At 29.7% G+C, this 16,547-nt stretch overlaps 2 protein-coding genes across 15 annotated transcripts in view; one reads left to right on the top strand and one right to left on the bottom strand.

The window, feature by feature from the left end:
- Positions 1-1,626, top strand: part of LOC107443017 (choline-phosphate cytidylyltransferase B) — a 55,390-nt gene extending 53,764 nt beyond the window's left edge. For all 14 annotated transcript variants that reach the window (XM_043051572.3, XM_043051573.3, XM_043051577.3 and 11 more), the window contains one exon: positions 1,179-1,626. In XM_043051572.3, coding sequence (XP_042907506.1) covers positions 1,179-1,391 — 213 coding nt within the window. In that variant the 3' untranslated portion in view covers positions 1,392-1,626. The remainder of the gene's footprint in view (positions 1-1,178) is intronic.
- Positions 1,627-7,311: 5,685 nt separating this feature from the next.
- On the bottom strand, positions 7,312-11,909 carry LOC107443016 (cyclin-dependent kinase 2-interacting protein). Its single transcript, XM_016056747.5, has 4 exons — positions 11,617-11,909; positions 10,571-10,670; positions 9,613-9,748; positions 7,312-7,592 (listed from the first exon to the last, which is right to left on the bottom strand). The coding sequence occupies exons 1-4, from the start codon at positions 11,760-11,762 to the stop codon at positions 7,384-7,386; spliced, it is 591 nt and encodes a 196-aa protein (XP_015912233.2). The 5' UTR covers positions 11,763-11,909; the 3' UTR covers positions 7,312-7,383.
- Positions 11,910-16,547: the final 4,638 nt, after the last annotated feature.

The following is a 16,547-nucleotide window of genomic DNA, read 5'->3' as shown; positions in this document are numbered from 1 at the left end:
AAAAATCTCTGAGCTGTAAAACAAATTTTAAACCTTTTGACTGCACCCCTTCTTGATTTTCAAGAAGTTATTTGTAAAGAATAGTGGCTTGCAGAGATAGATTTTATTAATTAAACTGGAGATCAGGTTAACGAGCAGTAGCCAAAAATTTTTTAAAATTGGGGAAAGGGAAAAAGAGAGGTTTGTTCTTGCATTCAAGGTATGGGGGATAGAGAAGAATGTGCTGTTTAACAACCTGTTTGCCGTAGTTAAAAGTAATGTGCATAAAAGAGTGACATTTGACTTAAAAGAATGATGCCATTTATTATTCCAACTCCTGCAAGCTAAAAAATAAAAAAAATCTATGGAAATGAAATTTCAAAGATTTTTATCTAAACAAACAACCAATTTTTCAGCTGTTCACTAAAAGCGTATGAAATAACATTATAGTTAAATGGGAGTTCTGATGGGACAACTAATAAAGCTCAGTACAACCCAGTATTCACTGTATCCCAGGTTCAGTAATGTGAAGTTGGGCTCTATATCAAAATTTACAGCTTGTAAATCTTAATTAAAAAAGAAATGAAATAATATAATGTGCCATATATATAATGAAATTTAATATTTTAATTGTAATTAATGATGCGAAATTAATTATTACTATTCTTTATAACCTTTCTTTCTGGTTGTTTACGAAACAAAAAATAGTTCACATTTTAAAATACAATATGATTATCCAAATTATTGTCACAAATGACGTAACATACTCAAAATGCCTTCCCAGAAAAAAGACAACATGATCAAAAAATGTCCTAGAAAAATACTTGAAGTGTATTCAAATAATAATAAATTCGAAATAAGCACTTTATCTTAAGTTTCTAAAGCTGACCCTTTTCTTCCCAAATTATGATAATTTTGGTTTTAGTGTGAACTAGACCCTGGCTCTTGAGACTAAGGGAAGTTAATGTGGCCTTTAAAGATTTTTTTGTCTTTCTTTTTGTCAATTAGGCATATTAAAAATATTTTGGGTTATAAACTGCTAATATAGTCTGCATATTTTACTAGATTTGAAGGCATACTTTAAACTTAATGCAATGAGTGTAAATGTTTTTATTCTGTAACATTAATCAACTGTAAAATAGTTATTTAAAAAAGAAACAATCTAATTTACATATTTTTTTCCTTTTTAAATAATTTAGAATACCTTTTGGAAAGAAAGTAAAGGGAGACTAAGGCAGGCTCTATCACCAGCGAGTACTCCACCAGGTAGTCCGATGAGACGTCGAGCCAGGTCTGCTTCACCCCCAACCAAGTCTCGAAGATTAGATACAATGTCTGTTCGAAATGAATCTTCTGCTGATACAGATTCAGACGACGATTATGCCTGGTTAAGGGGAACTGCTGAACTCTAACCAAAAAGCAAGACTCGCTATCAGTTTATTTTTCATGTGTTTATCATTCAACAGTAACGTCATCCGGAGGGGAGGAAAAACTATGTTCCCCATGTACCATGGATTGGAAAGAAAAAAAACAAGTTTTTGTATTTATTGTTAATGGGCATTGATGTGGCAAAAATGACCTACAAATTATTTATTAGTTGCTACTGTAATATAAAGATGTATTAAAATGTTTTAAAATTAGTTCTAATTTGTGTAAGGGTAGCCTTATTTATAAAAATTTTGCATTTTTTAGTTTTGTTCGATTTATGTGTGTTGAAAATTGAAATAGTATTTTTAATGTATAGTTTTTCTTTTAAAAATTATTTATTTTTATTAATATATAAATTGAAAATGAGCTTTACAGACATATTGTGCTACATATAGGGCACATTCTTATTTATGAAACACTATTTTTTTTTAATATGCTGCTTTTTGAATTTTTTGATAATTGTTTGTATTTAGTCTATTATAGTTAACTAAAATTTTTTTCCTTAAATATTACTTTCTTAAATAAATAGAAATCTTACATTTTATTCATATTTATTCAAAATTTAAACAGTATTTTTAATCCATTTAATTACATTCTTAATACATTTAACTTTTAATGCATTTATTTACTTTAAATGAGATTTAATTATTGGGTTAAAAAAGCACCTGTTTATTTATTCTAAGCAAAAATTATTTTTTGTGCATATTTAAATTATTATTGATTTAACATTGTTTACTCCTTATCTATTTTTAATTGTATTATAAATATATATTTTTTTAAACATAAAAGCACTGATTTCTTGACTTCTAAATAAAGCCTCTGATTTTTGGATGAAGTTTCTTTTAAAAAAATATATACAAAATCAAGATTATATTAAATTATGCAATTAAATTGAAAATTTTATATACAATTAATTTTCTTACACAAGTATTTAAAATATTAAATAAAATTAGTATACTATATGAGCAAAAATTATCTTAAATGCTTATTTTTCTTTTTCTAATAAAAAAATCTATGAATTGTAATTTTTTAAAAATTATACACAAAATCAAAGTTGCAATCAAAACAAACTAAAGACATAAAGTATTTAATGAGAAATTTAAAAAAACTGATTTTACATAAAACCACTATTTTCTTGACCACTAATTAAAACCTCTAAATTTTGAGTGAAAGTTTTTTTTTAAAATAATGTATACAAAATCAAGATACAAACAACTAAGGCATCAAGTTGAGGATTTTTTTATAAAATCTATTTCTGACGTGAAATTTTAATTTTTTGAAGGTTATACAATTATTATTTTTTTGCAGATGTTTAATTTTTATATTGATTTTCGTTTGACTTATCACCAGTACTTAAAGTATTAACCAAATTGTCTTTGAAAGCAAAGAAGTTTTTCAGTTTTCTATTAAATCCTTCAAATTTTATTGTTGACACTGTTTGTTTACATATAATCAATATCACAATCAATCAAAATATTAATTCAGAGACTTCTTCGTTATCTATTTTTTTAATTAACTTTTCTTAGTAGCCACTTAGGGCTAATTCTTTTCAGAAGAGTATAAAATTATAAACTAATATTATAAATTAGTTGGCATTGGGAACTAAGAAATGCTAATTTCTCAGCTTCATAAAATTTTGGCTAACATCAATTTTATAACTAATGACTATAAAATAAGTATAAATACTTAATTTTTCAACAAGTAGCCTATTAATTGAGTTTTTTAGTGTTTAAAATCTACTTTATACAATGTTAAACTAACATAAGAAAGAAAAGGTTATTGTATTATTTTTTCTGTTAATATATATGGTTATTTATAATGATAGAAAAAATTGAGGCACTTTTTTAATGGTAGCAGGTCATATTTTAAACCTTTGCAAACTAGGTTTCTTTTTGGTCTAAGTATGTTTTGTAAATATTAAAGTTAACAGCCTACCATTACTGATTAGCTACAGTTGACAAAACAAATTATTTCTTTTTATAAAAATAGTTCATACAATTTTTTTTTCAAATCTACAAAATGTCATTGTATGTCTTTTTCCTAATGTTTTGTAATGTTAATTTTTGTTCAGTCATAAGTTATAAAAAATGTGTGTCTGGGTTTAGTTCTATCAGAGAACTAAACCCAGTTAGTTCTCTGATAGAACTTCAGTAATCAGTTGAATTTTTAATACTTGCTATAGGGAATTTCTTTTTTCGAGTTTTTAAATATTTTTTTCCCATGTGATTGTAGAAATTTTTTTTCTTTCTAATAATTTTTGTGAGTAGGTATCAATATTATACAAACTTAAATATATTTCCAAATATTTTTAAGTTTGTATAATTTTCCTGTTTTTTTCCCTTTTAATAACACTTTTCTATGAAACTAGTACATTTTTAGGCACTTAAATTTTCAATATTATTACATACATTCCTAAATTTGTTTTGGATTGTTCAATTTATTCGTTACACTTATAGACCACATTTCACTAAGATTCATTACAAACTTGTTTTCTGTTATGAGGTATGGTGCAATTTAGTAATTTATTGCAATTTGTTAAAAAAAAAGTTATTTGTTTTCATAAAAAAATATGCATAATTATATAAGCTTTGCTTTTGTTTAAATAAAAATAACATTTATGTTACGGCATAATGAATTTTGGTTAGCTTAAAGTTTAGTTTTAAGCAATTTATAGCCCATTTATGTTACAAACAGAATGAACAATAATTCAATTGAAAGGGTTTTAGTGTTTTTTCTATTTGCATTTTTGCTGTGCCATTACAGTTTAAAGTACCAGTCTTATTTTTTTGAAACATGCTTATATGAGTTATACAGATTCAAGTTTATTGTTAGAGCCAGTTGTATTTATAGTGTACATAAAATTATTAAATTCTCAAGCTGTTTGATGTCCATGATTGCTTTCAATTTCTAAAACAATAAAACTATTCTATTGCATATTTTATTAATGAATTTATTACAGCTGTATATAAAAGAATTTCAAATTGAAGATTAAAACTTCAATTGTAGTTTTAAATATTTAAAATAAAGCAGCACTTCTCAAATCAGATAGTCATTTCTTTGTTGTTAAAAGCTAATTATTTTCAGTATGATTAACGTCTTCGGACCCAATTTATTTGTTTTTATGTAAGAACTGTTTGTTTTGTTACCATAAGTAATTTTTTTTATTAAACTTAAAAAAAAAAAAAAAAAAAATCAGAACATTACTATAAAATACGGAAACTGCTATGTGAATAATTTATAATGGGTGTATGATTTTAAGATTTAATTGGTCTGGAAACTTGGAGCATTTATTTTACACGGAGATATTACATGAAAGATAAAATCTGCCTGCAAATGATAAAAAACAGCTACAAAAATTAACAAGAAATTGGCTATCCACAATTGGCACCTTAACCCACTGGCGGTTAAGGAAATGGGCAAAATTGGGAGAATGTTTCTCCCCTACACACAGTTCCCCTATCAGTTAACATGGGAAAACCGGTTTTGCTATGCAGAGAAGACTGCAGGTTAAAATGCGACTTTTTACGTGCAGAACCGTCAGTGGGTTAAAGACCTATTTTAAAACCTTTATTTGAAATCATTTTTAATAGATTGTCAGGTTCTAGAAACTGCACATATGGCTATACCTGACTTATAATATAGTCAGCATTACTCTATAAACTTTTCTCAAACATAGAAGTCAACTGGTTGCAGAAGGCGGCTAGTAAAATATAAAAATAATAACCAATATTCAAATTTGGGTTTTTGATGTAAAAAACTAGTGTTTGACATGTCAAAAAGTGTTGAAAACTGTCGAAATCTGACAAAAATCTAGGGCAAGTTTCTTTTTTGTCCATTTACTTTCAGATAACTACGAGTTGTTTATTATTATCAATAAATATAGATTTTAATTCTTTTATGCCTCAGTTCAACAATGGGCAGAAAGACAATTTATTCTTCCGCCTATCCCAAACATAAAATTAGAAATATGATTTAATTATATACTATAATTTTAAAGAATTATTATATTAAATAAAATATATAATTAAATTAAAAAAATTAGAACTTAATATTTTTAATTTAAGTGTATCACTAACTTCAAATGTAACTAAACATAAAAAAGAATATTTGTGAATGACCCCTCAAATCACTATTTTAAAAATGATTAATGAATTGTTAATCAAAATAAAAGTATTGTTAATCAAATAATAATTACACAGTACAAAGATAATTCGAATTTTAGGAACAATTTATCTGCATCATACAAGATTTGACTTCAATGTCTAAGAATAATAAACAAGTATATGTCATCAATTCTACCTTAAGTTCGTCAGAGGAAAATTGATTTAATCAAATTTTTATTTTCTTTATACTGTCACTCAAGAAACCTAAAAATTCTGTGACAACAAATTTGTTTGAATAGATTAGATCCCTAGCAACAATTTTACCTTGGTCTTAGTTGGGTTCAAAATTGGTTCAGTATGGGTCCTACATGAACATGCACCAAGGGTTATATTATATTGGGATGTCTAGATTTTTTAATATAGGGCCAATATTGGCTGAATAATGAATATAAATATCGGGTGAATCTGACAATTTCATATTGGGCCGATATTGGTTGCAAAGCAGCTGTAAAATATTGGGTGAATCAAACAATTCTATGTTGGTCCAATCTTGGAAAATACTCCCTTTAAACTCTGAGATTGGTGAATATTGGTACAATGAGGGCCCAAGTTTTTTTGCTGCTAGGGATATTTCAATCACTTTTTAGATGGTCCTCAGTTCAACATATTATGTTCTTGAATTGTTCATTATATGTTATGATGGAAATAAGAAAAAAAAAAAAAAAAACGAAATTCCACAGATTTCCCGAATATCTGTCAAAATCAAGAGCTGTAACAGTATAAACTATTGCAAGTAGTAGAAAAAAAATATTTATCAGCTGCAATACATGCTGTGGTGTTATGCTAAACGATTGGTAAATCGAATAAAATTTAATTTTAAAGCTTTTATACATTTCAAATGATAATAGAGGCAAATTCAACTTTTAAAAGGAATAAAAAAATTAAATTTTTTTTCATTGAAATTGAAACAAAACCATTGAATGGAAACAATTCAAATATTTAAAAAAAGTTTAATCTAAATATGATAAGAAAATTTATCTAAGTTTTTCAAATGTCTTTTCCTTTCCTTTATCTTTTTTTTTTTTGTCTTATAACTAAATCTAAAGAATATTTAATTTTATATTAAAACTTTCAATAAAAAAAAAACCCGAATTTGAAGATAAAAACGTGTTATAGAAGTAAAAATTTGAATTCATCGTTACACCATGTTAATTTAATTAAATATTCTTTTAAAGTTTATATTAGTCTTTACAAATTTATTCTAATAAACATAAAAGTTATTATAATCAAGTCCGATTATTAAGTCCAGAATTCAACTATCGAAAAATAAAATATTTCATTTCGGATTTGTGTTTAATAAAAGTAACTTTTTAAAAATATTATTTAATTAACACATTAAAATTACATAAATTATCACCGACCATTTATCATTGAATACTCGTTTCTATCACAGAAATTAAATATGACATTTGTAATTGCAATACTTGAGTTAGTTCATTTTATGATTGTGAGTAGTTAGTTACTATTTTTTAAAAGATTGCATAGAGCTGATTTGCCTTTCGTTGAACACATTTCAAATCACTCAACAGCAAATTATTCTTTTCTTTTTTATTTTTAAAACACTATTTTAAATGAAAGATAATAATCAGTGATATTAAAATAATAAAATGACTGACTACTCTTTTTGAGAAAAATTTTGAAAGATATGAAAAAAGTAAACGTAATTGAGCTAATAAAGAGCGGGGAAAAAAAGCCAAATTTTACTTTCTAATATCATTGATTTTAAATAAAACTCTTATAATAATAAAAATATTTAAATTTATTACTTAATTACATATTTATCACAGGAGATGAATGCAAAATAAATCATGACCTACAGTTGTGTTTGTAATTCCAATTCAAATATGACTTGAGTTAGCAAACTGTTAAGTTTACGATTGTCAATGTTTGGTTCATATTTCCAACATGTTTCAAAAAAGCATAATGTTGATCGATCTTGCACTATGCATAGTTCTCTACATATATTCATCTTTGTTTTCAATTCTTCTTTATACATTCCTTCTATTTCTTCAGACATGGAACCTGAAAAAAAAAATCATTATAAAGAAAAATGTTTTTTTCCAGGGTGCATAGCCAAATCTTTCAACAAAAAATAAGCACCTTTTAAGTACTTTTTAAGCACTCAAAAAATATTTTTAAGCACTACATACATTAACAAATTGCAAAATAATTTACAAAGACTTTAGATGATCATGAGAAAATAACTAATTTCTGACAAGAAACTCTTTTCTTGACTGTTATATTCTTATATTATTTTCTTATCCGTTATAAAATGATCAAGAGATTTTTTGGTTTGATATTAGAGTGCAGAAAATGAAGTCTGAAATTGAGAATATCTTGCAAAATGCTACAGATTTGCACATGAGAAGGCAATAATCTCACTGAACCCAGCTCAGTAGACGCACATGCGAACATGCAAGCATTTCATCAAACATGTAAAATGATTGGCGCTTTCATACTCTATGGACCGACGGTACACAGAAATTGATTGTGGTTGAATGAATTGTGAAAACGTTGAATACAACAATGTGAAAAGCACGCTTCTGCATAATACGTGAGGAAAATCGACATGGTAATGAAAAAAAATCTCATTTTTGAAAAGGGAAAATTAAGCACTTTTTAAAAACACCCAATGAAAAAAGCACCTTTAAAGACTTTTAGGTAACAAAAATAAAAAATAAGCACCTTTAAGCACTTTTTAAGAACGCTACGCACTATGTTTTAGTTACAAGTTGTTTAAAAAGTTTGTTCGCTAATTGTTGCTTGTATTTAGCATTTTTGAGATATGAGATAGCAGAAGATATTCAAAAGAAATCTTTCTTAAAGGATGCCTGAACATGCACATATATCTTTTATAATTTTAAATGCAAAAAAGGTGAGCTAACTGCAACAATCCAAACTCCTTAGGTGTCAATCAGCATTGCAAACATACCATTTTTCTATTTTATTGAATATGACAAAAATACTTTTGAAGAATAGAAACAAAACAATAAAAATAAGTGTTTTTTTTTTTTTTTTTTTTTTGAACCAGTATACAGCATTTTCATTATTAAAACAAGATAAGAAACTTCTTATGTTATCTTAACTTCATATGGATATAAATAACATCTTAACTTCTAATGGATATTATATTTAAATTTCTTTTACTTCTTATCATAACTAAACTAGTTTAGATAAGATAACTGGGATAAATTTTTGTATTAAAATCTATATTAAAAAAAAAAGTGTTGAATATGCATAATACTTGTAATATGTAAATTTCATCCAAAATGTTTTTCAATTTTGTAGTTAGCTAAATTTTAATATTTTTTTATTATTTGTTCCAGATAGGCATTTTTAAAGATATTTGTACAAGAAAAATTAACTCCTAAATGCTTGCATCAAAGTATTGAGTTAATTATAAGTGTTAAACAGCATTGTTAAATAACATGCATTGTTAAATAATGAAAAAAGAAAAGAATTTTTAATAAGATGGGGGTTAGAAAATGAATTTTATGTATAAAAAAAAGTAAAAACAAAGATTTTGTTGGTAATTGGATTTTACTCTTTATATGTTCAGAAGCTTTATATGTTTTAGTTTAGATTGTTTCTTTATATGCAGAATATTATCAGGCCTTTTAAAAATTTCGATGAGAAAAATGTTTAAAAAACTAATATTCACTTAGGTAGGGATGATCATAGGTGGGAAAATTTATCTGAGAATTTTTGCAAGTAAATTGGCAAAATCTTTAAAATTTATCTGCAACAGGAATAGAGATGCTTACATGGTTAAACATCAAAGTAGACAAGAGAAAATGACATTCAAAGCAAATTCAATCTACTTTTTCAAATTTTACTAAATTATGACTAAATTTTAGGAAAGAATTTTGTAGCGATACCATCACGTTTTTATTTAAACAGCAATAAATTCCTTTAAGAATTTTTAAAAATAAAATGAAAATCAAATATAATTGGAATAAAATGTTCAATGTAAAATAATACTAAAAAAAAAAAGTAACTCAAAACTTTGATTGTTCAATTCAAGAAAATTCAAATAACTTACAAAACTTTGACAAAGGCCATGACTGGAACGGAATTTCATCAGAATCAAAAGAACTCTCAGAGAGTTGTGATTTTGAAAGTGTAGATAGAGCGTTTAGCTTTTGCATATTTTTTTCCATTTTGCTGACAATGGATTCCTAAATTGAAAACAGAAATATATATTTTATTCAAATGTTTAATTTATACTTCTAAAAAAAAAAAAAAAAACTATTTTTAATCTGACAATCAGTTCTTTCATTAAAAGTTGAGATCATGATATCCATAAAAAAAAAAAAAAAAAAAAAAACAGAAAAGTTTCTGATTTAATTATAATTATTCATTGTTTATGCTATTTTCATTTACTAAATTAGACTTTTACAAATGTTGATTTTAAGGGTTTATCTAATAAACTAAATTTAAATAATAATAAATAAAAAAATACTACAACATTAAACGTTGCAAATTATAAAAGCAGACAAATTTCCTTTTTGGCTTTGTAATTTTACCACCTCGGTTTTCTTTACCTAAAATACGTGCATTAGTAGCTAAGATTTGAAATCAAAAAAAAAAAAGTACATTTTAACTTTCCTGGCTTTGAAGTTAAATTTCATGCTCTAAATAATTTTGAAAACTGGAAGAATAATAGGTTAGTTTAAAGAGCGAACAAAAACTTAATAACGCAGTTATATTTATGTTTTGGCTGTTTTAAAAAAAAGTTTAATAACTTCTAAAAAATTTAAGTTATTTGCACATTCTTAAGTTGGGATAATTCAGGCAATACATGTAGTTCAAAAGTATAGCTTTGCTTAAGTGTAATGCTTTTTAATCGTGGAATTTTTAAAATTTCCTTCGCGAAAGAGCTTTAAAAAGCGCTATAACATAATTTAATGCAAACGTCTCACTTTGTACTTAAAACAATATTATAAATTAAAACAATATAGTTAGTATATCACAATACTTGTTTTTAAAATAAAACTTACCAGATTTTTTAGATTTTCTTCCAATTGATTTGACATTAGAGACAATTCCTCAAACGTATTCACTTTTAGTTTATCTTCTGGGTGTAACTCTTCTCCAGACCTATAATAATTCAAAAAGGGTTGTTAGTTTAATCAATTCTTTTAGAAAACAATTTATTTTAAACTTTTATACAACTATAATGTAACTTATATATTGTAACTTTTATACACAAATATTTACTAACTAGGATAAGGAATCATACATATATTTGTGAAACATATGTATGATTCAGAAATATCAAAAATTTTATTCATGCAGAGAGAGAACATACATTAAAAAATATTTTGTCTTAAAATAATTTAATTTCAAATAATTGATTGTTTGCGTCATTTAAAAATTTAGTTTTGATAATTAGTCTGCTTCTAATCTGTTTTGTAATTAACTATAAATGCTATTCAGTTTCTAATTGAAGTTCGCTATGTCTTCTTTTCAGCTAAAATAATTTTTAAAAAAAATCTATTTGTGTGTATATACATATATTCCTTGAAAGGAAATAAACAAATGAAAAATATAAATATATAAACTACCTATAATGATACCTAACTATCTATACATTTGATTACAAAACTAAAATGCTGTGTATTATTTTTTTGCATTATTATGTATTTTTCTATATCATTATTTTATTTATGTGAGTAAAATGTAACATAAATGAAATCGACTAGGGTCAAACAAATAACCAGCTGATACACTGATGACAAAGCTTGAAAATTTCTTATGGATTTTTTGTTTGGTATTCAATGAAGGTCTGAAAAATGACATTTTTCATTTAAACTGAGAAGAGGGGGGTTAAAATTATGATTAGGGATGATAGGTGATTTAAATTATAATTATGGGATTTAAATTATGACTTTCAATAAAAAATAAATAAATAGGATTTAAAATCGTGATTTCAAGCACGAATTTGAAACATTTGACTTAAATTGGTAAAAGTAAAGTGTGCAGTTAAAAGTAAAAGTAAGCAGTAAAGTGCTTATCAATAATAATAAAAAAAAAAAATACTTAAAATTGTTTCTGTCTAATTTGGGATATCGCTAAAATTGTGGAATGCATGTTAATAGTAATTCTACGCCACAACTGCACATTTGTATGCAAATCAATGCAACTGTCCCGAATGATACGTTTATTGCCAGTTAAATTTTTTGAGGACATAGTATCAAATAATAAAATATTGTTTGATATATATATTCTCTTAATTGATTTTGTAAACTTATCATAAAATTAAGATACGAAAATTCCCGAACGTATTCAAATAGTTGTTCTAATTAAGAATAGACACACGAGTAAAATAATCAGAGACTCTCTATGAGAATCTCTTTGAAAACAAAATTTAATTTGATTTCTATTGATATTGAAGAGATTTTTGATATGTTGCCATGTAAATGTTCAGATTGTAGCTTGCAATGATTTAAGAAATAACTCATAAAAAAATAGAGAATTTTTAAATTTCGTCAAACATCACGTGATATTGAAATCAAACAGGCTGCATAGCAGAATTCTTTATCTATGGCAACACTAACAGTTTGCATTCTTAACATCAACGTGGGTTTAGCCATAGGAGTAGGAAATACATTCCATTCTGTCTTAATGAGTAAAATCATTAAAATTTGAAAAATTGGAAACCATTTGAGACTCAAAATTGCTTTCATTCAACATAAAACTTAAAGCATCACGGAAATTTAAAAAAATAATTTTGACATTCTAAATTCGAAAATTATAAGTTTTAGTTTTGAACTCTTTTCGGCAACGGAGTTAGATATATAAAAAAATGTTGTTGTGTTCTAAAATGTATAAGAAATAAAATATGTTATTTTTTTGATAAAATTATTTGTAGTATCGTACTTGGCATTCATTTAATTTAGTTGGCACAAAGACCCAACAAATTGGCGACCTGTGGACGTGATAAGAACATGCCAAAATTGATGGATGATCCACATTAAACAGTTGATTTGCTTAAAAATATACTGCTCAAAGAAAAAAAAAATCCGGTGATGTAAATAAAGTCTCCCGGTCAATAAAAAAAAAAAGAAAAAAATGAGCGAAATGCTATAAAAAAATGAGCAAAAATGCTATAAAAAGAAAATGAAGAAAAAAAAAAACAATGAGCAAAATTGATATAAATAAATAAACAGCAAAAATCAGTTAGTGGTATCCGTTAATCGAATTCTATCCCAGATAAAATTCTGGAAGGGGAGTAATGTGGCGTAACTACCACTATAAATATTAAATACCAATTCACTAGTATATAAGACATGTTAACTTAACTCTATCTCGAGTTACCTTTTGATAGATGAAGGTTGACATAGTCGGTTTATAAATCCCTACAATTGATACATTAACGATAGACATAGAGGCTGATGAAAATAAAATTTTTTTGGCGAACATAAAATGCGTTTCACTGAGCATTTGGGTACAAAAAAAAGAAAAAAAATTGCATTTGAGAGAAACAAATAAAAAAAGGTGGTTCCCTAAAAGAAAATCGTTTTTAGTAGGGTGTGTGGTTTCTCCCGGAAACCCTTCAGCCATCGAGTCGATGAGGTTATTAATGAGGGACTAGGGTATTCAGTCCCATTCCGTAACATTCTTTTAGAAGAGCTCTTTCCAGTTTTTGGAGAGTTTTTGGGGGTGGTAGTCGTGCGGCAATTCATTTACCTAGAACGTCCCAAACATGCTCGATTTGGTCCATGTCCGAAATGTACGTTGGCTAATCTTTTCGTATAGTTCCTTCATCCAAAAGGAGATCATTTACCAACTTAGAACGCTGTGGGTGGCAATTGTCACCCATTAACATGAACAAATTGCTGCAGTGTATAGGTCTCAGGATCTCATCCCTATATCGACGACCGGTTAGAGCTCTATTAAGAATGTTATGGATATCGGTGCTCCCATCCTCCCATCAATGGAGATGCTAGCATAGATCATCACTCCCTCACCGCCAAATCATACTCTTTTTGTGTACGAACGCAGGACTGCTTCTAGTGCCCCGTTCTCTCCAGATGAAAACATGCCTATTATCAGGATGAACGGAAAAACGGGACTCGTCAGATAAAAGAACATTGTGCCATTCATTTCCTCTCCAGCTTTGTTGACCACTCTCTGCTGGCGTGATGTTGATGTTGACGTGACAAACACCTTTGGCCGACGAGCATACTGACCTACAGCGTTCAGGTGGTTTCGGACAGTTTGGGCGGAAACTCTAGTGCCATAGTAGCCAAGCGAAGGTGTTGTTGAAGAAGAGTGGCATTCATATTTCTGTGTTTCCGAGCCGTTAACGTTAAATAACGGTCCTCATTGGGCATTGTTGCACGTCTATACCTTTGTTCTGATCTTCAGCCTGCTTTCCACGTCTCCACAAAACGGTTCCAGAACCTGGAAATCGCACTTTAGGAAACTACAATGGCTTGTGCTACTTCGTCTTGTGTTGGATTCCCTCTAACTGGCCAACAACTCTCCAAGCTTCTGATGCGGTTAAATGACTTGATAGATGTTAATAATGTTGAGACATCGCACTCATCGGAAGAGCGCGCTTATACACTGGTTATCATAAATTAAGGAAAAATCACAAAAATAGCGATAACTCTTTCAAAAGTAAGCCAAACCGTGCAAAATTTGCATATGTTGTCCACTAAGAGTAGCTGAGTAAAATTGCAATATGCAAATTAGTGGCGCTGCACTCGGCTTACGTCATCTGCCTGGAGCATAAAAGTCCAAGTTTGAGAGAAAGCACACAAATTTTACTGTAATTGCGACATTGAAAATCTGAGATAGCCAATTCGTAATAATGACCTCTAGGCATCATTTGCCTGAAGAACTACGATGGAGAGCCATCGGGAGACTAGAGGCAGGGCAGAGTCAATCAGAAGTGGCCAGATGGCTAAATGTGAGTCCATCTGTGGTTCATAGACTTTGGAGGCAATTTCAAACCACAGATTCGGCATCTAGGAGGTTCAGTCAAGGACGGCCAACTGTTACGACCAGTGCCGATGACCGATATTTGACATTAAGTGCACGCAGGAATAGAACCGCTACTCCGACACATCTTAGATCCTCTCTTGCTGCAGCCACCGGAAGGTTGGTGTCAACGTCAACTGTGCGCAGAAGGCTCCACGAAGGTGGTCTGTATGCGAGACGACCAGCCATTTGCGTGCCGCTCACATCACGCCATAGGAGAGACCGTTTGCAGTGGGCCCGACAACATGTCCACTGGACGTCAGATCAATGGAGGCCTGTTCTCTTTACGGATGAGTCCAGGTTTAGTCTAGAAAGTGACAGTAGACGTTATTTGATATGGAGAGAACCTGGGACCCGTTATCATCCATCAAACATCCGTGAAAGAGATGCATACGGAAGAGGCAGTGTCTGTGTTTGGGGAGGCATATCCTTAGGAGGGCGCACATACCTCCATGTCTTTCCAAGGGGAACCGTGAATGCTCAGGTTTATCGAGACAACATCCTTGATGCTTATGTGCGCCCATATGCCGGAGCAATTGGTGATTGCTTCCTGTTACAGGACGATAATGCAAGACCACACAGAGCTCGCATTGTTGATGATTATCTTCAACAGGAAACAATTACTCGCATGGAGTGGCCAGCTCGATCCCCGGACTTGAATCCTATCGAGCACGTTTGGGATGCTCTAGGGAGGCGTGTATCTGCCATCAATCCGCCCCCTCAGACCCTTGCCACGCTTGCAACTGCTTTACAAGAGCAATGGCTCTCACTTCCTATTGAACTGATAGACCGCATAATTGAAAGCATCACACATCGCTGTTTGTGCTGTATTGCTTCTAGAGGCAATCATATTCCATATTAAAGGTACTTTTTCTATTGCAAACCGATACTTCCAATTTGTTTATTTTATACATGTGCTAATTTCTATACTACTATTAATGTCTGATAATTTCTTTTTATGTTGTTTAATACCTTACTATGTGTTGTATATTGTGGGTAAGTTTCATAAAATTCCATGTGTAATTTCTTGAGTTATCGCGATTTTTGTGAATTTTCCTTAATTTATGATAACCAGTGTAGTTTGTCGATCATTCTTTCCCCCATTATCTTGCATTAAGTTGAAAGTCAAATCTAATTCGCTGCCACTGAAGTGTCGTCTTCGTCGTCAGACTCAAAATTTGCATATTGCGAAGTTTGAAAATAGGAAAAATTCGCATTTGTGAGTCTCTTCTTCCATTTTATGCAATGTCCTGCGGTGGACTAATCGTAAAGACTCGGTTCCCAGTAGAGCACCAAAGTCAAGCATGAATGGCTGCGGCCAGTAAGAGGTTGGATAACCACTCAGATCAGCCTGCGTAGGGATCGAGGGTGAGCTGTATCGGTTCTCGTTAAATTGTTCTACCGACTCTAAGTGCTCGTCTTCGTGCTCAGGTATCCACGACTTACCAGAGCCGTCCCGAAGTGGACTGACTGATTGTGAAGACAGTAGAACAGCGAAAGTCAAGCATCAGTGACTGTGGTCAGTAAGTGGGTGGTGATAACTTTGATCAGCCTGCGTTGGAACCGAAGGAGCATGGTATCGATCCTCGTTAAACTGTTCTACCATAAAGTGCTCGACCTCGTGTGCAGGTCATCGGGTCGGGCTACCAAAAGCGGGGGAGCCATCTTCTCTGCCGATGTTACAAACTGCGATGGTATGACTTCGGATCATCCTCATGCATGTTTCCCACACCGTCGTCAATAGCCCATTGTGTAGCTCTAGTGCGACGTAAATAAAGTACCTACCTACCTCCATTTTATAAAAAAGAATTTCCTTAACTGTTATTTTATGCAATATCCTTTGATTGTTTTGAGCAGTGTACATTCCCAGAGATCTTAGAAGAGGAAAAGAGGGGTGGATGGAGTGGGGGCTCTGGGCATGGGGACGGTGTTCTTATCACATGGCGTATTAGAATCTTGCGATTACGAATATAGCATAGCGCTTTG

Source organism: Parasteatoda tepidariorum, chromosome 8 (genome assembly GCF_982258835.1).
Source record: "Parasteatoda tepidariorum strain Cologne lab strain chromosome 8, Ptep-v5.0, whole genome shotgun sequence".
Taxonomy (NCBI): Eukaryota; Metazoa; Arthropoda; class Arachnida; order Araneae; family Theridiidae; genus Parasteatoda; species Parasteatoda tepidariorum.
The sequence above is the reverse complement of the archived record's forward strand: the minus strand, read 5'-3'. Positions and strand labels throughout refer to the sequence as shown.